The sequence below is a fragment of the Dunckerocampus dactyliophorus genome, chromosome 17 (genome assembly GCF_027744805.1).
Source record: "Dunckerocampus dactyliophorus isolate RoL2022-P2 chromosome 17, RoL_Ddac_1.1, whole genome shotgun sequence".
Taxonomy (NCBI): Eukaryota; Metazoa; Chordata; class Actinopteri; order Syngnathiformes; family Syngnathidae; genus Dunckerocampus; species Dunckerocampus dactyliophorus.
The window spans coordinates 17840195-17864661 of NC_072835.1; the positions used below are offsets into that span (position 1 = coordinate 17840195).

The following is a 24467-nucleotide window of genomic DNA, read 5'->3' on the forward strand; positions in this document are numbered from 1 at the left end:
ATATACATTTTGGAAATAAAATAGGGATTACGTGAAAAATAATGTAGCGTCACATCCCGCTTCCTATCGTGCTTTGCGGTACTGTTTTGTGCAAATGGCTGTTAAGTTACATGTTTTGAGCTCCATAGTTGTTAACTATTCTGTTGTTCTGCACAAATAGTCGTAGTGTCTTGTCTGTTTTTGTCTATCTGCTGTGTTGATGTGTGATGTTTGTGACACTGTGACTGAGACTCTCATGGTACCTGTAGGACTTTTATTTTGAAAAAAAAGGCTGTCGAGTGACTTGATCTAAACTTGCGTGCTGCTTTTACCAACAGCACGTGCCAGAGATCTCTTTGGTTTCCGAGAAAGCAAGTGTGGCGTTACACGTGAGCTTGTAATGATATCTGCACGAAACAAGAGGTCGGCGGTGTCCTTTACAGGTGCTTAAGCTTTTAATTTTACATTAGAGGGTTCTAACAGAGCTTATTGTTAAGGAAAGTGCAGTTAAAAAAATTCTTAGTGTAAAAAAAAAAAAAAATCACACTATATTTTGCAGAGAATGCCAGCAAAAGCAAGCTGCAGTTCTGCTTCCCACCACTGGATGGCCCTTTCACCCAACAGATCACCATCACCACTGTCGCCTTCTCCACCCTCCCCATCCTCATCATCCTACATCCCCTTCTCTTTTTCAGCACCCTCCCTCGTCATCAGTGCCCACAAAATGGATGACAGCTTTTAGCCATAGCAGGGTGCGTCACGACTGCGCGGTGCCATTTACCTTCCACCTGGTCCGATGCCTCAGCAACTCGAGACGCCAAATGAAGGCTGCAGCAGGCCCAGAGGAGAGACTGCACGTCTCCAAACAGCAAAGAGAAAAAAATGCGCTGTGATTCTCACCGTGACCTTATTTTATTGCGCAAAATAACAAGATGCAGCATTTTTGGTCCTTTGATGTACGTCATTGCCGCTCTAGTACACGCATAATACAGTACATGGTATCTAGCTATATATAAGTATAACATCCTGCTAGTCAGACGTCGTGGAAACGGAATAACAAGTCATTACATACATGACAAAAATGGACTAAAATGATGTTTGAAAATTCTTTTGAGCTATCAGGCGTAGCAACTCCACCTTAAAGGGGCAAGGAGGTGCAGTGCCCCGATATATCCACCAGATGATGCTGTTTTTCTTTCATTCCAATATGTACAGTGATCCTTCCTTTATCCCGATTAATTAGTCCCAGACGTGATCGGGAAAAGTGAATTTCCACAAAGTAGGATTCCATAATTATAAAAATAATATTTTCATAGTTACTGCATAGAAAATCTGTTTAAGACATTCTAAATATGGTTTTTAATGTTATTAGAGCCCTCTAGACATGAAATAACACCCCTATAGTCACCTTTACACTCCCATTACTCAATATAGTAGACGTAATTGTGCTCGTGTGTGTTACTTTAAATGTGTTCCCTAGGCGACCTGAAAGAGAGGCCGACAGGAAGTGATGTCGGGGGTTCAGAGTTGAGTTTCAGCTGTTTGTGGGTAACGGCCCCAAAAATAGCCCCTGTTTTTATTAGGGATTTTTATTGTGAGATAATCCAAACCTGCAATAAAAGCCTGTCGTTCCGGCGATCGAGTTTGATCTTTGTGTGTCTCGCCGACATTACAGTAACACTACTGACACCGAGTGACCGGAGTAGAGTACTACATTTCATCAACGTCTGATTGCGTCTTTTGAACGCCTCATGTTTGTATTTTACTTCATTTAGCTATTTTTGTCCTGAAAATGCTTAATTCAGGCAAATAAATACGTAACATTTGCTTAAATACGCACGTGTTTTGACTAATAATAGGTCCGATTCAAGCATAAAACGGCATGATTTATGAATGAACATATTTTTTTAAAAACGTGATAGAATGAGGCCACGAAATTGGAACCGCAAAGTGGTGACTGTATTTGTATTATTTATTTTTATTTATGACAGAATGGAAATGAGATAACAGAATTCATTATATATAAGTCCTTGTCGCATTATTTTGTAGTTATTTATTTTGTGTATGCGTCTATGACGTTCTGCTTTCAAGACCGATATGGTACCGATAGCTGATACCGATAACTTTTTTTATATCTACTTTTTAAAAATGTAGATTTAACATTAGTCTGTGCACGCCTGGAGGTAAGAAGGACTCAAACACATTTGGATTTGACCAACTGTACCTATTAATTTGTCCTCATCAAATATCATGACATTACTACCACGTCACTGCTATCTGGAGAACCAGAGTGTAGAGAGGGGGGAGCCGCCCGGCGTGGCCCATCAAGGTGCTCTGTATTCGGGCACCCCCTCCGAGCAGGACTACTACAGCTACGGAGGTCGCTGGCAAACCTTTTGCACTTTTCAAACAAATTAGTCTGTTTGCAAGTGAGGTCAGGAGAAGTTACGACAGGCCGATGATGTCACAGGCAGGAGAAAAAAAAAAGGAGCGCTTGATTTGCTCACCTGCACAGTATCTTGCCTCATTGGAAGGTTTTTTGAAAATGATCAGTTATCAGAGCTGTTTTTAAAGTTATCGGATTTCTCAGTATGACATCACAATTCCCTCATATTGGCCTGATAATGGTTGAAATCGCCAATAAAATCAATAATACATCATTGTGGGATAATAAGAAGTATATTGGTCCGTTAGCTTCTTTATTCAGCTAAGGTGAACAATGGCTAATATATTCAGTTGTATTTAGCTAACACTAACAACAACCAGTTACAGAGCTAAATGGAGCCAACAGTAGCAAGTCAGACAGTCGTATAAAGCTGAAGTTGTCACACATTAGCGTGTCAGCCATATTTGTGGTGAGTACCACATCAGGAAGCAACATTTTTTTTACATTTGTAGCACAACTTGTTGTAAAATCGCCTGCTTTGAGTGTAATTTAGTGTTTAATATCTTGCTAAACTGCTTGACTGGAGTCAATTGCTGATTCATCGATGCTCCATGTATTCTTCCCCCCATATTTATCGAAGCGGCACCTCCCGGCCCCGTTCTTGTGTGTGTGCTGGCTGCAGCACTGCAGTGCTGGTCTGCACATGCCCAGACAAGTGGTCAGGTTGGAGCTCGCTAACCAACGCTAACAGAGCCTGCGTCACCTCGCCTCGCTCGTCTTAACTTGTATTTGCGTCACAATGCGGGGCTGACTCTTTGAGAGGCTCAGATATGATGACGAGGATGTTAAAGTGTGACTTCCTCCCTCTGTGTTTTTGTGCGTGTCTCAAGGTCACTGGTGCTTTTTAATGCAAGCTGTTCAGTGCAGGAAGAACACAGCCGGGAGGGTTTGAACTCATAGTGCCTCTCTCTTCCTGCTAATATAGTACCACTAATTCATTTTGCATTACCCTTGACTAACTTTGCATACATAATTCTTTATTCTTTGTTAATGATCCTCTTACTGTATTTGAAATCACTACCTCCATCTGTCTATGTGGACTTTTACATGACGCCAATAAGGTCATTCTGGTGGAGAACACACAGTAGGAGATGCTACACGTGCATACAGGATATTTACGTATTCACACAGTTGGAGGTTACGTGTTTGCTGGAGCATCTTTTTCGTGAGTTAGTTGAGTGTGTCAGCAGTCATATTTAATACATGAGCATGTGATGTAACGGGAACACGAGTAGTAATGTTACAGGATATTTTTTGTCTTGTAACACTTGGACTTTGTCATGAAAACATGGCTTTTCCCATTTGGATTTGACTCGTAATCATGTTGCTTGTTTCCCCTGTGATATCGCAGTACATTTGTTTTATTTACTTCCCGTAAAAGGTAACGGTTTATTGTCGTAACACGACCATTTTATTCTTGTAACGCAGTTTGCCTTTTTTTTTTGTGAGCTCATGATTTGGCAGTCGATGTACTACAACGCTTTCCCTCCAACACTAAAACTGGTTGGTAAATGTACAACTTTGTCTTGCTAACACGACAACTTTATTCACACAACATGACAACGCTTTCTCAAATCAACCTTTTTTTTTGGAACTTATTCCCGCAATATTTTGACTTTTTCCTCCTACTACTTTATTGTCGTAAACTTTGTTCTTGTACTGTAACTTTTCCATTTTTGTCTTGGAGCTCGTGACTTCGCTGTCGCGACGTTATGACGTGACTGTGACAACATTCCCACCCTTTTCTTGGAATATTCCAATTTTACTGTGACAGCATCTGGCTTCTTGTCATTTTGCCACTTCTTGCTCGGTGACGTCATCTCTCAGCGTTCGCGTGCGGTTTCTCGTGAATGCAGCGTATTCACGCAGAACAGTTCAGTGGTGTGACAGCAGGTTAACAGACGATTTCCTTCCTGTCATTTCAAACGGTTGAATGGTTCTCTTCCGGCACATACAGTGTCTCTCCTTTCACTCGCATCAGCTGTGCAACTCGTGAGTCATCTCTAGCCTGAAGACATCCACGAGAGCCGCCCCGCATCTTCCATTGCAGTCTTGCAAAGGGAAAGTTGCTCGGTGATAGACGTGGTCTGCCCCAAAGTGCTTCCGCATGATAACGTGTTATTGCAGGTGTCATTAAACTGCGACATGGGAACGCGGTTGTACGGGCCGCACAAATAAAAAACAATCTCTAAGCCAATTTAGTCGTCCATCAGCAGGCGACATCTACCGCCAGATTGGAAACTACTTCCACACGTCCACCGCGATCAATAGAAATGACCTTGGCGCCGTGCCCTTGGGAATGCCCTCCCTTCCATGTTTGATTGCAGGTATGAATGCACACTTGGTAAGCATCCTCTTGAGTGATCCAGATAGGAAAGAAAAATCGGAGGAAATGGAAATGGAAAGATGGAGCGGCCCTTTAAGATGATGCAGGTGGGCCTTCTTTATCGCAGTTACCACGTCACACGGATGCTTAGCTTAATTCCTTCGGACGGGGAGAATGCGGTCGGAATGCGGGCGAGCAGATGGTGGCAACGAGGCAACCCATGCAGGGAAAATGTGAATTAGTACATTTTTCCGGCAGGCCTCTCGCACTAATGTGACACCTCACAGATCCGAAATAAACCAAAACCATGTCTGGGAAAAAAACACATTATGTAAAAGGACTTTACAACAAAGTTAGTGCAGGACTTCGCTTTTACCCACGTGGTTCATGTTTCCGTCCCCACAAGGCAAGCTCGTAGGACCTGGACAGAGAACAGGTACAACAGTGCAGCTCAGCAGCCAGTGGTGTTGTAGTGGTTCACATGGCTGACTTTCACGCAGCCAGTGTGGGATGAGGTTTATGGAATACGAGTATAAGAAAATGAGTTTTCTCCGAAGGGGGGCTCTTCCTTAGCGATAAGGTGAGAAGCACTGTCATCTGGCAGAAACCCGGAATTGAACCGCTGCTCCTCCGCATCGAGAGGAGCCAGATGAGATGGCTCAGGCATCTGGGCAGGATGCGTCCCGGACACCTCCCTGGGCAGGTGGACAGGGTGTGTCCGACCGGTAGGAGGCCTCAGGGAACGCCCAGGACACATTGGAGAGACTACGCCTCTCAACTGGCCTGGGAACGCCTCAGGATGCTTATTATAGTTTTATTTGTTCTCCTGCCTCTTCGACTTCCTCGACTGATACCAAAACTCCACCCAAGGACCCCCTGTTCGTCTTTACACAGTTTCGATTCGACATTTTGTGACCGTTTTGTCTTAATTCGTCATGTGGAATTGGTTGCCCTTGTCTCAGATAAAGCTGTGTCACTTTCAACCTTTTGATCGTCTGTGCCAAGCGAACCCCTCGCTGACCTCTGTGAGTCAGTTGTGTCCAAAGTGTCAATCACAGGCCCGAACTCACGGCAGCCTCTGCACTTTTTCTCCGTCTTGTGATTGATTCAGCCTTCACAGACGCCACTCAAAAGGCTTTCAAATGTCAGAAGATTTTGGGGAGAAAGTCAAACCGGCCGCTAGAAGTCATGGATCTGGCACCGTCGAGACGTCGAGAATTATTTTCAAGCATGAGATTTAATTTCCTCCTCAGGAATGAGTCACCAGCCGACATGAATGAATATGAAATTCTGATGATTCCTAATGGGAATTTAATTGAGGCGATAAATCAGAAAACACAAGCTAACAGTGGGAATATTTACATGGAATTAGCATGCATTAAAAAGCACAGTCACACGTAAGTTGGACTTCCTGCACCAACAACTTGAGCTCATGAATTATTCATTACCTTCTTTTTTGTTGTTTTTTGGTTTTTAAATCCCTAGTGAACTGACTCCGAATGACACCTTGAGGGATACGAGAGCCGTGACATCCGTACCTCAGCCAAGCATGAAAGCATAAGAACTTGCTATCCCAAAAGGGACAGTGGCAGCCTCCTAAAAAAAATGGGATGTTGCGATGCCAAAATCAAACAAAAATGCTGTGTTAGGCCATTTTTGGATCCTACCGGGACCCCTAATGAGTCTTTAAGAGGTTTCCTGGACCTCCTGGCCCCCAAAAAGGGGCTGTGACAGCAACACAAAAAAAAAACAACGTGATTTTGCAACCTGCAGAAACAGCTGGAAATGGACCCCTCTGTAAAGTACTGCAAGAGGCCATTTTTGGCTGTATGAAAAATGGCATTTTACCCTTTTTGGGGTCTTGCCGGGACATTTTTGTGGGTAAAACGTGATTTTGTGACAGTTGTGAACTCCCTTGGAAATAATGGCATTTTAGCCCATTTTTGGGTCCTCCTGGTACCCATAATGAGGGTATAAGAGGTTTCCGGAACCTCCTGGACAAAAAAGGGGCTGTGGCAGCAAAGTTGGAAAAAAAAATGTGGTAATTTTTTGGTCGTGGTCACAAACTACCCCACAATTTTCAAAAAGGTCCGAAACCTAATGAAACAGTCCAAGTAGCCTTTTCGGACATTTGTGGGTAAAAACAGGTTCGGATCTGACGAAACAAATTTTCCAACCGGTCCCGACCTGATGAAATGACAAATCAAGCCCTCGGTGCGGTGTCGTTTTTGGACTGATCAGGTTTTGTCAGCTTTCTGCGTCCTCCTTGTGTCCAAGAGGGGCGGTGACCCACGTGTTCCTGCAGATGGAACTGTGGTGAAAAGTATGCTAGATTGCTGCCACCTGCAGGACTGGAGTGGAACAGTATCATCAGGTCATGATTTGTCCTTTCAACAAGTCACACAGACAGATATGTTTATTCTTGTGTGGTTTTGTATTGTCCGAACATGCTGAAAAGGGAATAGCAGCGATGACGCAACAATCTGGACGTGGCCCCACCAAGCGCTTAACGACCACATGCGCCACTCTGCGTGGACATATCACTCCGGGCTGATCATGTGCGTCCGCTTGGCCACTTCCACTCGCGCATCTGTACGCGTAGCGTGATGTAACACTTCCTCCTGATGGACAACGCAGATGGACAGATTTGTCCTCACACGACCTTTCCACCCCTAGCGTTCCCTGTTCGTCCAGACCAGGAAGAGGAAGTACTCATTGAGAATACGTCACACTAGAAAACAAAGTTTTCTCTACGAAGAACAATGCGGGTCATCTGAGGAAGTGGGCTTCTTAAGACAAACCATGTCGCCACTAATTCATAAAAGAGAAAGAAAGGAGTCTCCTGTGGTCTGACCTTAATGCCAGCTTATATCAGGATTGCATGGGACATCTGTCATGGAAGCATCCGAGTAGCAAGCCACACTATACGCCTTAGACGCTATTTTTACTGATTAAAAAACAACAAGTAGAATTTTCTGGCCCAAGATGTTCAAGATTCAAGACACATCCATCTATCCATCTATCTCTTTATCTCTTTCGCCATTACTTCCTCATGCTGAGCTGCAGAGGGTATCAGGTGCCTATTTTGGGGGTAAGGTGCTTATTTGGAGGGGAAGCCTTTAATAGCACAAATGCATTTTTACAATATGACTGTGTATCATTTTTTATATATATTTTTGGGAATGTAGCATTTTATGTTTATAAATAATTTGTTTTTATTTTACTTTTGTTTAAAAAAAGATACCAATATATATTTTTATATTTTATTTTTTTAACTGCATTATTATTTTATTATATTATTCTAATAATGACTTTCCTGATTGACAAGAAGCGATAGTGAGGCATGTTTTTGGTTACTAAATACAGTTTCTTTTTTGATTAAGGGTTAAAAGTGCACCCAGAGATGTTTTTACTATTATTATTTTAATAATAATAATTAGTATTTTTTAAATTTATGTTATTATTTTTCCAAAAGTATTTATTTTATTGTTTGTTATTTATTTTATTTTAAATACACAGACACACTGCAGTATGTAAATCACCCCCAATACAACACTAATATTTTTAAACCTAAATGTCTTCTTTCAATCACTTAAAAGTACATTTTTAACAACACTGCCATCTGCTGGAACAGCTGGGGCACTGTCTCATTTGCCCCTAATGCAAAACTGACACTTTGCACGTTAATAAAAAAGCATGCTATTGCAACAGCAGCGCCCTAAGCAGGAAGCTGGAAGCAGTATAATAGAATTACATCAGATCCCTTTCAGACTGATCTATTTTAGAGCCAGAAGGGGTGCATAAAAAAGAAATAGAAGCTTATGTCGTCTAACAGACGGGTTGAGATTCCAGAGCTTAGACAGAGGTCACTCACAATTCATAATACATAGCAGCTTTGTGCATGCATGCATCTCACACACTTGAAAGCGGGTGCAGCGAAAATGTGAGCGACCCCGGGCAGAAATGGCTCGATGCATCAACGGTCTGCTAGTCGTCGTGATTCATCATGATATGATGGTTAATAAAGTTAGTGATACCACAACAGAAAAGTGGAATTCATGGGGGGGATTTACTTTAATCTGCCAGTAGGTTTAGCCATGGCAGGATTATTAACTGTTACGCAGGAGGCTTTAGGTGTCACATGGCTGTGGAGTCCGGCATGGGTGCAGGGTGGAGGGGATTGATTGCTTACATCCCCTGGAGGGTAGAGGTGGGTGAGCGGGACCTCGGACATCCATGTGCCATAGTAGTACCATAATGGTAGTAGTACTACTACTACTACTACTACTACACCTAATTCCAGCACTATTACTAATACTAATACCACTGAAAAATCTGAATAACGTATTATTAAAAATATATATTTTTACCCCCACAATAATAATATTAGTAGTATAGTATAGTAGCATAGCATAGCATGTGGTAGTAGCACGATAATTTTAAATATGCCAATTTCATTACTATTAATAATAATAAATATTATAAATATACTGTAACATATTGTTATCAAAACAACAGCAATAATATTGAATTTTTATCTTAAATAAAAAATTAAAAAACAGACAAGTAATGAAAGCACTACTACTAATAATAATACTAATACAAATTTGCAGAAAAAAACCCCAAACAAATTATTATCATTGGCTTTGAAGCATGCAAATTGTTGGAAATTGAGTTGTTATTATTAGGATTACTAAGATAAAATGTGAATGTTACGATTCATCCATTTTCTATAGCGTTCATCCTCATTGGGGTAAGTGTGAGCTGGAGCCGATCCCAGCTGACCAGCAACCACTCACGTCTGTGAACCAATGAATTCCCCTACACTTTATGTCCATGTCTCTGTGGCCATTCTGTTCTAAGAAATCCACTGAGCATTTTATCAGTGTAACAAACAAGACTTAACAGTCTTTTTGTACGCATATTCATTTAGGTATGCGTTGGGGAAATCTATGCATTACTAAAACAATGACTGGCTACTTTAACGAAACACGATGCACATTTCCAAGGACTAAAAAAGGCAGATTGTTAATTAATAAACAAGACGTCAATTGGACTCCCAGTCAGCCTAAAAGCATTTACAGGCAATTTAAATCAATAACATTTGACCCTCACTGTTAAAGTGTAACCAACAGATAAGCACAAAATATATGTGGCACCACTCAGGCGCAAAATCTGCTCTCCGTGATCAACAATGTGTTTGGTCACATGACCGATGATTTTTTTTTTTTTTTTGTCCCATCAGCACTGACCCCCTTTACAATAATAGCATTGCACCACCACTGGTGACAAATTACCTCGTGTTGTGTTACTTTGCAGATGCAAGAATGACACAAATATACAACTGCATCTAAGAAATGATCCTCAAATGTGTGTCTTATTGTTTTTACTTGAATACAGCGGTGTATACACTGCAGCAGCATATCATGCACTATCCCACTGCATGTGCGACTACCCATAAGTCGAGTATGCGATGTAACGTAAAGCTACGTTACGTTGTGTCTAATGTCTTCTCGTTTTCCTTCAGTTGATCACAACATATCATACATTATCATACACCACAAGTTTACATGCACTGTTTAAAAACACACAAACATTTTTTTTTTCCTGTTTGCTTGTTTGATATTATGGGAAAATTTTAAAAAATCTCCACAAGTTTGGTTCATCCTTGGGTGCAATTTCCAGATGTGGTAATGACCAGCCATCATAAGGAAGGGGACGGTTTCTCTGTCTCAGAGATGAACATATTTTGGCCCGAAATGTGCGAATCAACCCCAGAACCACAGGAAAAGACTTCGTGAAGATGATGGCTAAAGCTGGTAAACGTGTGTCATTATCCTGGACCAAGGGCTGAAAGGCCACTCGACCAAGAAGAAGCCATTAAATCCAAAAGCAACATAAAAAAAACAGATTACAAACCTACAAAGCGTACCAGTGTAGAGAGTGGCCGACAGCAGCTCCTGTTTGAATGTTCACTGTATGGGTTCTCTGCTTGCTAATAAAGCGATTGAAGCGCATTGTGAGTCAAACAGTGACAGTAAATTAGTATTCTAATCTACTCTCTAGGTGTCAGTATCGTTACATTGGCAAGACAACAGCCACTAGGAAGTCAATGCTAACGTGTGTGGTATGTACAGTGGTACCTCAGTTAGCGTGTTTTTCGGTTAAAATTCAAAATTTTATCAAAAATTTTGTCTTGGCTTGCGTTCGCAATGTGTTTTGTGTTAACATTTATGGGTGTCTGGAACGGATTAATTGGATTTACATTCTTTTCTATGGGAAAATGTGTCCGTTTTGGTTTGAGTCGGGTCATCTGGAACGGATTAATGATGTTAACCAAGGCACCACTGTCTAAGATGTCTTATTTTCCATTATTATGTCTACTAAATGGGGTAATATAAGTGTAAAGGTGACTATAGGGTGTTATTTCATGTTTAGAAGGCTGTAAAAACCGTATTTAGAAGGTTATAAACAGGTTTTCTATGCTTTAACTACGAAAATATTCTGTTTATTAATACTGAATCCTACTTTGCGGAAATTCACTTATCGCGGTCGGCTCTGGAACCAATTAAGTGTAGTAAATGAGGTATGACTGCATTCATTCTATAGATTTATTTATAGAGTTATACAAATGTACTTTATCTTTAGTTATTATTTTGGGTCCAATGTCTTCTCATTTTCCTTGAATTCAGCGAGGCATAGCAGCATATCATGCACTATCTTACATAATCTTATTTCCGAGACGGTACACCATTACGCCGCTTTGTGCCCTCAGGTTTGGGCACTTTTTATGTCAAATCAATCATGATTTTTCAAGACTACAAAGTCCCAGAGTGGAACCTTTCAGCTACACTGCTCTCACTGCTCGACGCGGAAAAAACAACCAACCCAATGATGATTCCAGCGAGATGTGAAGCTTTCATCGATCGCTGGTGTGGCTGGTGTGTTTCATGCCGTACATGAGGGGGGCAGCAGGGGGTTGCTCTTTACATTATTTTATAAGTCTATCAAGGACAACAACATACAATACTGTAATCTGTTCCCATCAGAACAAAGTGGGATTAAAGCTTTCCTTGGAACGCTGGACCACAATATGAACAAGGGAAGGGGTCACAGGGAAAGCCTGACATCTGCTGCGGATCATCCTAAAGGTCAAGGCCTCTGGTTGATGACCGAAAGCTGCATCACATGTTCAAAAGATATTTTCATGTTGTTTTTCCGCCGAGGAAGATGTGTGTTTGAGAAATAAAGATTGCAGGGCCAAGCATCGGAGCAGAAAACAAATCCTCCGAGTGGAATTGATGGAAAGTTGTGTTCCATGAAGGAGACAATGAACGCCATCTGTTGACAGTTCATCAATAGACGAAAGCAACACAGACAGTGTGGCTTAGGTAAGGCAAGGACACGCTTGTGAATTAAAAATGTGGTATTTTTTATAGTACATTTCAATTTGTCTTGTAATGGTAAACGACGATCCATCTGGTCAGGTTATTTATGTAAAGATTGCAGCAATAGCAGTGTGACAGTGAAGAACAGAGGCACAGCAGCATGTCATGCGCTATCTGGATTCAAGAAATCAATGTATGAGGAGCATGCAATGCCGTGGTAAAAATGTATAGATGCATTTTTTTATTAAAACTTTATGACCGACTTCTTGTGACCACATTTTTGGAAAAATATTGCATATTTTGTGTTTTTCCAATTGAAAAATCAATATATACATATAGCATAACTCAAGTGACGAAAACATGGAACAGTAGTGAACCTTCCCGGGAGTGGCCGGCCAACCAAAATGACCCCAAGAGCGCAGCGACGACTCATCCAAGAGGTCACAAAAGACCCCACAACAACATCCAAAGAACTGCAGGCCTCACTTGCCTCAGTAAAGGTCAGTGTTCATGACTCCACTATAAGAAAGTTACTGGGCAAAAACGGCCTGCATGGCAGAGTTCCAAGACGAAAACCACTGCTGAACAAAAAGAACATTCAGGCACGTCTCAATTTTGCCAGAAAACATCTTGATGATCCCCAGGACCTTTGGGAAAATACTCCGTGGTCTGATGAGACAAAAGTTGAACTTTTTGGAAGGTGTGTGTCCCATTACATCTTGTGTAAAAGGAACGCCGTATTTCAGAAAAACAACATCATACCAACAGTAAAATATGGTGGTGGTAGTGTGATGGTCTGGGCTGTTTTGCTGCTTCAGGACCTGGAAGACTTGCCGGAACTATGAATTCTGCTGTCTACCAAAAAATCCTGAAGGAGAATGTCCCGCCATCTGTTTGTGACCTCAAGCTAAAACCAACTTGGGTTCTGCAGCAGGACAATGATCCAAAACACACCAGCAAGTCCACCTCTGACAGGCTGAAGAAAAACAAAATGAAGACTTTGGAGTGGCCTAGTCAAAGTCCTGACCTGAATCCTATTGAGATGCTGTGGCATGACCTCAAAAACGCGCTTCATGCTGGAAAAACCTCCCATGTGGCTGAATTACAACAATTCCGCAAAGATGAGTGGGCCAAAATTCCTCCCCAGCGCTGTAAGAGACTCATTGTAAGTTATAGCAAATGCTTGATTGCAGATGTTGCTGCTAAGCGTGGCCCAACCACTTATTAGGTTTAGGGAGCAATCACTTTTTCACACAGGACCATGAAGGTTTGGATTTTTTTTTTACCTTAATAATAAAAAGCTTCAGATGTGGTGATGGACATGCAGTGTGCCGGCTAGGTGAGTTTCTTTACACCAAAACTAAATATGGCTCACATTCCGTTTGATTATTATTATTATTGTCAATGTAGCTTTTTTGTACTGAGCAGCCAGAGGTGGCATCACAAACAAGAAAAGGCACACGTTTGTCTCTTTTCTGTCACACACAAAAAAAAGAACCAGGATGTGTGCGTGTGTGTCTGTGTTGCGTTCGGGGGTCACGAGCTAACAAGGAGCCTGCGACCTCTTACACTGAGGTCAGCGGTGACATCGAGCGTTCGCATGTGAGGTTAAACGTGATATGAAGGCAAAGCGCTGGGGAAAGGTCAAAGGGACTTGCGGCACATCTGGGTACCACACGCCAGCTATGAAAGAAAGAAAAAAAACAACAGAGAGAATAAGAAAGAAAAAAAAAAACTACTAAAGACACGTGTGGTCGCCTCCTAGTGGAGCTAATTAGTCTTTGAAACTAACTCTTATTTAAAAAAACAAAACAAAACAATAACGATAACGCACATCTCCTTCCTACTAAAAATTAAAACTATATATTTTTTTATTTCTTCATTTAATAATGTACATTTTCTATATGTAAAGCACAGTCTGTCATATGCTGTTAAAGAAATAACCAACGTTGATGGTCGTCGATGCCCACAATGTATCCGTGTAAGGAGCTGAAGTACATATATTTCTATTTGGGCTTTACATGTTTTATTTAAATACACTTTTATTTTACTTTATTTATTTCATTAATATATTATACACTTTTTTGGCACGCGGCCCGCACTTTGGACACCCCTGGTAAATAGAAATTAAAAAATATATATTTTTATTTTTAATTTTAAGTTTATCTTGTGCTTTAATTTGTTTATAATTTTAATCACATAAAATGTTTTTAAAATTTTTTTTATTGTGACTTTTCATCTGAAATTTGATTTAATTCCGTTTTTTTTTTAATTAAATGCACAATGCGCGTATTCGTAGATGCCCACAGGGCATCGTCCATGTGCTTATATTACTGTATATTTTTTAATCCATGTCTTATTATCCTTCAAGCTTCTTGTTTTCTGAATATTTATGTCTCAGCCAATCAGCTCCGTGCCTGCCCTTGTGTTCTTAAACAAGTTACGTTTACTCCGGAAGGTCGATCTATTTCGTTAACCGTTTTAAGGGGAAGTTAAGCTCACACGTGCTTCATTGTCCTGATGAAATTCGATCCAAGATGTCTCCTTGGTTGGTGTGTAGTTGTCCGGTAGCAAACTAACGATGCTGCCATGTGCAGCCTGCACTGTATCATGCTGTCCTTGCTGCGAAGTCAATGAAGCGGCATCACCACAAGGACAGGGCGGAACGCAACATGCGTGATGGCGGACGACCCCGGCGCAGCCACAACAGTAACAATCTCTTACAGGTAATTGAATCTAGAGGATAACATCACGGCGCAGACAAATTTAGTGGTCCTCCCAAGGTGAAGTTGGTGCGTTTCCTCTGGAATAACAACTACACAGAATTAGTACGTGATGTGGCGGGGTACCTTGAGCTCTCATTGACGTAACGTGGCAACAACGAACACTTATTAATATTTCATTTGTTGTTTTTTTTTAAATCATAAACTGAAAAACATTTGTTGTCTTATTTCTATATAAAGTAACCCTATCCTTCCCCAGGAAAAGCTCCGTTACTCAGTTGTAAAAGTTTGATCAGCTTCTGTTGAGCTTGGATATATAATCCTCCACCCTGCCGGTCAAATTCATTCATTTATTCAGCAGAGCATCCAGAAACAGCAACCAACTCACACTAAGTGCAGTGGTAATTGTTCAGAAGAATTGGAATAATACAAAAAATACATTTCTACCTCCATTCATTTGACAAATATTGATATTTTCTTTATGGTATCATCACTGGTCACTGCTTAAAGGGCTTGTGCACAGTTAATGACTGCCTCATGTTTTGGGCATACTCAAAACAATAACAGTTCTGTACTTAGCAAGTGAGGTTTCCAACATACTACAAAGTGAAACATTTTCAAGGATGCAATTATAAGTACTACGGTAAATACAGTAGGTACACTGTAAATTTTGGTGTATAAGTTGATACTTTTTCTTATACTTCGAACCCTGCAGCTAATACGGCGGTGCGGCTCATTTTTGGCTAAATTCTTCTGCTAATTCTTTTGTTGTAAAAAGCCAAAGAAAGTGAAGACGTTGTTGTCCGATACGTGCGCGGTTGTCACGTTCATACCAGAAGTGTGTTTGCCAATGTCTTACCTCAGTGTTTTCCCATGCAGATGGAGAACCAACTGATCCAACGACTCCATGCGGTTATTCGGGCAGCCTGGCCTTCCACAGGTTTTCGCTCAACAATCATCTGCCAGGTAAGATCTGCGGGTTCCCTGTGGATCTCACAGCTTGTTATTCTAGTGGGAGTTTTAGAAGTAAATAATGGACGGGGGTCTTGCCTATCCTATGTACAGTACATGTGGAGGCTCTTGGAGCAGGCGTGCAGGATAGCAGGTGATGGTCTTCGCTATGAGCCATATGGTCTCTGGATGGCTGCTGAGAAAGGTGTGTCACCATTTGGCAGGACATCACACCATCATGCTTCTGTTTGGGACATTTGTGGGCAGGATTTTAAGGTACAGAGTTGCCATCCAAGGAGGTGTGGTCTTGACTAGCATCAGGACCAATTGCTACCTTAAGAACCTGTGTTTTCTTCCTCCATGTAAACACCTGTGGAGTTTTTAAAAATAGTGGGTAAAATAAAATGTAGCAAGTACTCATTTCACAAACCTTCAAAAGCACTCCATTAAGGAGCTAAGGGATGAATGTTTAGATATTTCCACCACATGAATCTGCTTTCAGGTGTTTTGTTGGTTTGTCATCGTCTCCTTTCACACGGCCCACAAAAAGCCAGCTTTTTCCCGGCACTTTTGTGTGTCGCTGTTCGACACAGAGTGGGGGTTGAAGTTGACCCGGAAATTTTCCAGCTGGGAGGGCAGTGTCAGAGGCAGGCTGTGTGAAAGGGAATAGCAAAAATCCTTGGACCTGTTCAAAGCCATTACCAGGGTCATTGTCGTGCATCTAATTGTGCAGGATGCTTTGACACTGTGGGAACATGCATTCTTTTATGTCTTGGTTTTCTGGGTTCTGTGTGAAATGCACCAGTGAAGAAATATTGGGTTTTCTAAGATAGAAAAAAATGCATCTCAGCTTTTTAATATAGGAGAACTATTATTAGGATGAAGTTCTGCTCTTTTCCCCCCCATTTGTGTAAAATTTCCATAATATCACAACTTTATTCCCATAATATTTTGCCTTTATACCTATAATATTAAAATTATTAGGATAATTAGGATAAGCGGCATAGAAAATAGACGGATGCTATTCATTCAACAGGTCAAAATGAATTGAAAATTAAAAAAACATGTCACATCACACGACATGTCCCTCGGATCTATTAAGGGGACACCGGGTGCCATCCTCAAAGTAATAAATGTAATCAATAAAAACCCAGCTTGGGCTGCAACAAGCTCCGAGCTGTCGAAGCTTGTAACAAAGAAAGCACAACATCCGTCCTCTGACCCTTGAGGGAATCTGTCTTTAGGCTGACAGTTTTACGACTTGAGTCCTGGATTTCAAAGGCAATTAATGGAAATCCCCCCGGAAGGCCGCTCAACACAGTATTTCACCTGGTCCCGGAAACGCTGACTCTTCCAGAACCTTCTCTGGACCCTTCACTTCCCCGCTCGCATCTGTCCGTCCAAAACACGACGACACACGCTCATTGAAATGACAATATGTCGTTTATTTTCTATATCTTAAAGGTTTATTATTTACAAACCAAAAATATACCCAAAAAGAAAAACAAAAGAAAAATCCCCCCAAAATTTTTGACAAACACTGTTTGTCTGCATATTGTTGTAAGAAAGTTTGACATTAATCTTTCTTTTTTTTCTTCCGTATCAAGTCACCAGGCGAGAATGAGCGGGTCGATGAGCGGCGTTACCAAAAACTCACCCCTCCCCTCCATCGTCATCATCAACAGTAAACATATGAAAGCAAAAAATGTGGCTCTCGTCCTTTGCGGGCATCAGATTCTTTTTGCATCCTTATTTTCTTCAACCGACATGGACGACGAAAGAAACAGGTATCAGAAGTATACGTAGAAATATATGTGCTGGTTTGTCGAGGGTGGCTATGCTGACCATGTGTAAGCTCACTATTCATAATTAATGCCCGTCCGGTACGTTAGCTGTAATCGGCAGAGAGAGGAAAACAAACAAAAAGCACGTCGTTGGGAAGCACTCCCTTCCAAAGGCAAGTATCAAAAACAAGAAGAAAGAAAAACAGCACAAAGCAACAGTGCTGCCATCTGTGTGCACTATAGTTCCTACTCACTATGGCAGATTCACGATTAAGCGCTCCTTGTTGGGAAATTCTCGAGCTCCCTTTTGCTATAACTCATCCGCTTAAAATGTTCTACTCTGAAAGTGCAATTCAAAACCACACACACACACACACACACACACACACACACACACGCACACACACACACACACACAAAAAGACTTTTCGCTTTGGCCGGTTCTTTAAACACATGGACCCAAACATCAGTGACTAGCTACAAAGTAAAAGGTAGAAAGGTGGTTTGGATTTGTACAATGTCTCATCCAGCGTGATATCACTGCTTTTAAGATTGCACTTTTTCCCCTCGGAAAAACAAAAATTAAAAATCCCCTGTACAGCACATGAGCTGGATATAGCTTGTGAGAAAACAAACACATCGGACGCCACGTGAGACATTTGGCCATCGTTGCAAACTTCCCGTCTTTAAAAAACCCCAAAAGAACACAGACATAAAAGAAGAGGAACGTCAGGATGAACCGAAGGGTGGAACATGGCTATGGTTTAGGCACAAATACTTAAGAATGTCCATGTGAAAGGTCGATGCTCCATGTTCACACACAGACGACAATGAACAGAATCTAACATTAACATCAACATTGTTTTTTCTTCTTTTTTTTTCCCCAAAAAGTATTTTGTTGTGACAGTGCATGCTTTCATTGACAGCGGTGGTGGGACTGTATTGGTACACTATCCACACGATCTGTTCGACAAACCGTCTTTCCCTCGTGGGCTCGTGACACACTAAACTGGACCCGTGCCATAATCCATAGCCTCTTCCATGAAAATAGTTGAGGTCTTTAGACGGAGCGTTCCATTGTTTCTGGGCGGAACTCACATCCGTTAGGATCCGTTTACATTATCCAAGCCCACACGGAAGGATTCACACGAGACATGAAAACCTTAATGCAAAAGGCAGCACACCGAAGCCTTCGACGTTTACTTTTTGGTAAAACTTTCAGTCCGCAATCATCCCTTATGAATGAATTTGGACATTACATTTTGCATTCCGATCGTTGCTTTTCTGCTTAAGTCAGGGGTGTCCAAACTTTTTCCAGCGAGGCTCACATACTAAAAAATGAAAGGATGCAAGGGCCACTTTAGATATGCAAATATATATATATATATATTTTAAAAACTCTGCATCTTAGCTTTGTGATATACTGGATGTGACAAAGCATATTATTAGTATGAACATTAATCTTAATATTTTGACTTTATTCCCATGTTAATATAACTTTTTCCCCAACCTAATTATCCAAAAATTACAACTTTATTTTGTTTTGTATGTTTCTCATCATATGACTTTACGTTTTTTTATGCTACTAAAACATTTTTCCTCACGATATTATGAGTTTATTCTCGTAAAACTGTGACTTTTTTTTCTCTTGCAAGAATAGAACTTTTTTCTCGTAATATTTTTACTTTATTCTCGTAAAATTACAGCTGTTTTTTAAATTTTTATTTTCCAACTATTTCAACTTTCTTCTCATATTATTATGACTTTATTCCCATAATATTTGGGCTTAAGTGCCATAATATTATAACTTTTCCCCCAACCTAATATTCCCAAAATAACATTATTTTGTTGTTTCTTTCTCATTTCAAACTTTAAAAAAACCCATCTTTTTTCTTTAATATTTCAACATTATACTACAAAAACTACATTGTTTTTGTGTCATACTATTACAACTTTTTTCCTCTCTTAAAATATCGACTTTATGCTTGTAAAAATACTGCAGATTTTTCTATTTTTGCTGCTGCTGTTGTTTTTTTGTTTCTTAAATTATATTTTTAGAATGTGCTGGGGGCGGCCCTTTGGACAACCCCGGGTTAAGTCATCTAGGCGTCCACAAGCGAATGGTAAAAGAACGCCAACAGTTGAAAAGAAACCATGAAGAAGAAGAAAACGTGGATGGCTGTAGACTTGGAATGCTAAAAACAATGCTAACAGTCAAAACAAACCAAGAAGAAAAAACACAGGGGTGTCTGTACACTTAATGTTGTTACGCTACACTAAACTAAACTACAGTCAAACCTCCGTTTTTGTACGCCCCAGTTTTCGGGTTTCGACAAAAACTTTCGCAGAAATGTTGCTCCTGTTTTCATACGCTTTCTTGGTTTTTGTACAATATTACGCAAAACAAACTAGTCGATTTGCGCTGTACTGTTTTGTTCCGCCGAATCATGTGCTCGTCGGCACATTTTTTATTAAGTGCGACTGGTAAAATAATCCACCATGGGGCCTAAGAAAGTTTGCAAATGCCGGCAGAAGAAAACGTGGATGGCTGTAGACACGGAAGGCTAATGCTAAAACCAATGCTAACAGTCGAGAACATAAAAGAAGAAGAAACCACGGACATCTGTAGTCTTACTAATGTTCTTTTTTTAAACAGCAAACTACAGTCAAACCTCGGTTTTTGTACGCCCCGGTTTCGGATGAGTCGGTTTTTGACAAAAAACGAATCCATGTCCATAAAAAAAAGGGGGGGGGGTTTGAGCTAAACAAAAACAAAAAAAGAGGTCAGTTTATATTCGGCTTAAGTTTCGCTGGTTGTTTATTCGCTCTGCGAAAATCAGTGGTAACTCTGACTCAGCTGTGAAGATGACAGTCCACCAAACCTCCGACACGGCGGAAATTCAACCAATTCTCGTTTGCAGTTTAAATAAAGTTATGCGACTGTTACCGTACCGTACGTTCGGCGTTCGGCTTTTTGCATTAAGGTTCCTTTGTCCACTTTTGTAGTCGCTTGCAGGTGATAGCCAGGTTCCCGACAGACGTACAGTAAGAAGTAAGACATTGTTATGATAGAGAATGCACCACACAGTATCTGTAAATACTAGCTCTACAAAACTATTTACAGCACACGTATAGGTAATCTTTATGTCACAGTCTATTGCATAATGGTGATAATCTTTAGTTTATAAATATTAGAAATATACACAGTTTCTTTTTTTTCATCTTCTGAACATGACATTTCGACCCTTCCAAAATGAGGAATAGAAAACGCATCCATCCATTCGTCCGTCTGTCTTCTCCTCCTCTAACGTGAAGAAAGAAAGCAGCATTTTCGAGTATTTGTTCCCTTTTTTTGTTTGGAGCCATAACACTGTTGAGGTTCCCAACATTTGTTGTATTGTGTTGATTTTCTGTTCACAAAGTTGCCATTTCTTTCTTGTGAGTGTGTGCTTTTTTTTTTTCCTTTGTTTTTTTTTTTTTTTCTTGTTTTTTTTTGCAAGTGTTACTTTGCATGTATGATTCCACAGTGGCGCCTAAAGCTGCTTCTCCTCTTCTTCGGTGGTGAAAAAAAGTCACAATCCATAATGCATTCCAGCTTGAAAAAAGGAAAAAATAAATATATAAATAAAAAATTCATACATTGTATATAATTCATTATATTTCTCAGAAAGGAAGACTCGTGTTTATACTACATTTTTAAATTGCCGTTGCGAAATATATTCGTTGGATTCGAACACGCAGTCACATGCACTCACGCATTCTCCCGGCTCCCGTTCACACCGCATATACACATACAGGCCATATATGTGTATATCTTTATAGATATGGCGTAAAAGAAAGAGAATATCTGTATAATATACATTCTTAAGGAGGGAGACAATGTGTCTAAAATATAATACAAGGGCTCGTATGTACACTATTTCAATGAGGTTATTTTTAGGAGGAGCATGTAGCTCCTCCGTGGTTAAAAAAAAATAAATAACGCAAAATAAATGATCATAAATTTGATGCAAAGCGCATTTTGTCTTGCTCAGTCTCCGTACTGCTCAGGACAGAATCTCTCCGAGACCCGGGTGATTCCCTGGGCTGGCTTGTCGACGACGAAGTCGCTGCGGCCGCCACCGCTGCAGCCGCCGCCGCTGACGAGCGTACGGGCGGCAGGGCCCCCGATGACATCTGACGGAACAAATTGACCCGTTGGGGTACTGTGGTGCGGATGCCGCTCTGGAGATTCATCCCCTGGATCGCCGCCGCCGCCGCTGTTGGTGGCACGATGGAGGCCAGCGAGTCGCCCGAGGCTTGGTGCGCCCGCGGCCCCAGCGACGTTTCGTGCGGCAGAGACGGCTGAGAGGCTGATAAGTGTCGCACGTCTCGACTCAAGCTGCCCGACTGAAGAGCCTGCGTGCTTTTGTGGAGGTCCCCTCGCTGAGGTGAAGGGGCCTGCTGCTGCTGTGGCGACTGCTGCTGCTGCGGCGTCGCAGGGCCGGCCCCGGCGGCGGACACAGGCGGCTGCTGGCTGGGTAGAGACGTCTGGGCGATGGGCTGCTGGATAAGCGACAGCTGGGACGCTGTGGGAGAACCGTACTGGAAGCTCCGGCTAGCCAGTGGCGTCTGCACCGGTGGGCTGCACATGGCAGCCGTGAAGGAGCACGGTGACATGATGGCGCCCTGCGGCTGGAGCGGTGTCTGCGGGTTGGTGGAGGAGGAATTCAGGTTGCCGTGGGAAACACTGGGGATAGGGTATATGGCCGCTGCGGCGGCGGCCGGCAGCATGCGGGCAGCGGAGGCGTTGGCAATAGCTGAAGCACTGTAGGTCAAAGGTACCGAGGACTGCTGGAACTGACTCATTCCAAAGGCGGTGGAGAAGGGTGGTTGGGCCGGTGAGTTAATGATGGAGTTTCCGGACATTGGCGTCGAGTTCATCCCGGTGACCGACTGCTTGCGATCCACCATCATCACCATCTCCCTGTCCTGACGGATAATCTGCTTCAATATCTCGTTCTCCTGCGTGTTGAACACACCGGCGTTCAGGTCCTTCTGGAACTTCTGCAGTAGCAAGGAGTTCTTCTTCCCTGTTGGGGAGCAGTCAGAAGAGGTGAGCTCAGGGGGCCGTGGCGACCTCGCCCGGTTGCACTACACCACCACAATCACAACAATCAAGATGCAGTTTGGGGACTTGGAACCACAACCCTGTGATTGTCCGAAGACACCCGCTAATTTCAAGGTCCTCCTCGCCTACAAGCTGCATCTTTCCACATCCACTAAAGGTTCATCATGTCCAAAGTGAGGCGTGAGGCACACTGAATGTCGATGGCAATGGGGACTAGAAGATTTGAGGGAAAGAGGGGGTAGTGTTCTGGGGGGAGGTGAAGGACACATAAGGAGACAAAGATTACTCGTGGCGCAATGGCTGCGAAGGTGCTGAGGCACACGGGGTGAAACACGGAATACTGATGAGCGGTCGCCATTCTGGACACTTTCTCAGAAGGCGACATGGATAAATCTAAGAGCTGATTTCAAGCCACAATCTATTTAAATCACAAGGACAGCTCAGCTCGGCTAAAACACAGCACAAAGACACCTGGAACATCTGGTTTTTGGAAGTTTTACATTAGAAGGTGAATACAAAGTAAAGGAGCAAAGGTCTACTGTCTAGCACACGCGATCATCATCGGCATACACTGCAAAAATTGAAATACAAGCAAGACTAAATACCTGAAAGATTTTTTTGTTCTACCAATGTGCTTATCTTAAGTAACATGCACTCAAATCTGAGATATACAGTAGCTCTTTAACTAAACCAAATAAACAACAGCAAAAGAAAATGCCAAGATGACATTTGACTTGTTTCAAGTGTTTTGGCATTTAAGTGTTTTCTTAACAATAATGATAACGTATTGACCCAAATCTAAGCCACATTTTTTTCATCATAAAGCCAAGATATTTTTTTTCATGTTTTTAATATCAGCGAAATAAATACACTCTTAAAAAAATAAAGCTTAAAAATATCATTAACTGTTAACTACCTTTGAGACACTTTTTTTTCCTATCCAGGTCACTGGCGTGTGAGTGGCAGGAAGAAAAGCTCCGGCGAGCTTGCATATATGACTTTTTTCTCGGGAAAAGTATTGTCGTATCATTGTGTAACTACGGTAAATGTCACATTTAACAGATGGTACTTAAGATAAGCGTATTGGTACAGCATAGTTAGAAGAAAGATCATGTTAGTGTGTTGATTTCAGGTGTTTAATCTTGCTTTGGGTTGTTGCAGTGTGCATATCAACTCTCACAACGGAGTGCTTTTAAGGTGACATTTGTACGTATTTATTTACGAATTATGCATGGAGAATATGTGCGTCTGTGAATTGGACTGCACAATCAAATTAGACAAATTACATAAGTCCTGGTTCAAAAAGGGTCTCACCATGGACGCTTTATTGAGATCCCTCGGGCCTTATAAATCCAATTGATTCAAATTGAAAATGGACTAATTATGCGTTGCAAAAGGGCATTTTGCGCCTACAGGCCCACGGAAGCTTGTCACAAGTCGTGGAGCGTGATATTAGACGCACGTTCATGCAACGAACAAGCGAGCGTTTCAGAGCCAAACATGGATGATCCAGTGACTGAGGCCTTGCGAATCGACAGCCTGTGACATAAGCACTGATGGCGAAAGAAGACAGAGTGGACTACAAGTGTGCTGAAGGCTTTAGCCACGGTCACTCCATCATGACGGCTCATCCTCGAGGGGCCAAACATTTCTCCGCTCTCAAGGCCAGTCGACATAAGTCTGGCGTTCGGCTACCAAACAAGTCCGCTTTTTAAAAAGGATTGATGTCACCTTTGCAGACACATTTCTTACTACAGGTT

General features: G+C 41.7%; 2 protein-coding genes across 3 annotated transcripts in view; both read right to left on the minus strand.

The window, feature by feature from the left end:
• Positions 1–20887, minus strand: part of ccbe1 (collagen and calcium binding EGF domains 1) — a 50424-nt gene extending 29537 nt beyond the window's left edge. For both annotated transcript variants that reach the window (XM_054757486.1, XM_054757485.1), the window contains exon 1: positions 761–20887. The gene's annotated coding sequence lies outside the window, so the exon portion shown is untranslated. The remainder of the gene's footprint in view (positions 1–760) is intronic.
• A 155-nt stretch (positions 20888–21042) lies between these two features.
• The window catches only part of LOC129170197 (potassium/sodium hyperpolarization-activated cyclic nucleotide-gated channel 1), a 90309-nt gene continuing 86884 nt past the window's right edge, over positions 21043–24467 (minus strand). Inside the window, exon 8 of the mRNA XM_054757484.1 lies at positions 21043–22669. Coding sequence (XP_054613459.1) covers positions 21594–22669 — 1076 coding nt within the window. The 3' untranslated portion in view covers positions 21043–21593. The remainder of the gene's footprint in view (positions 22670–24467) is intronic.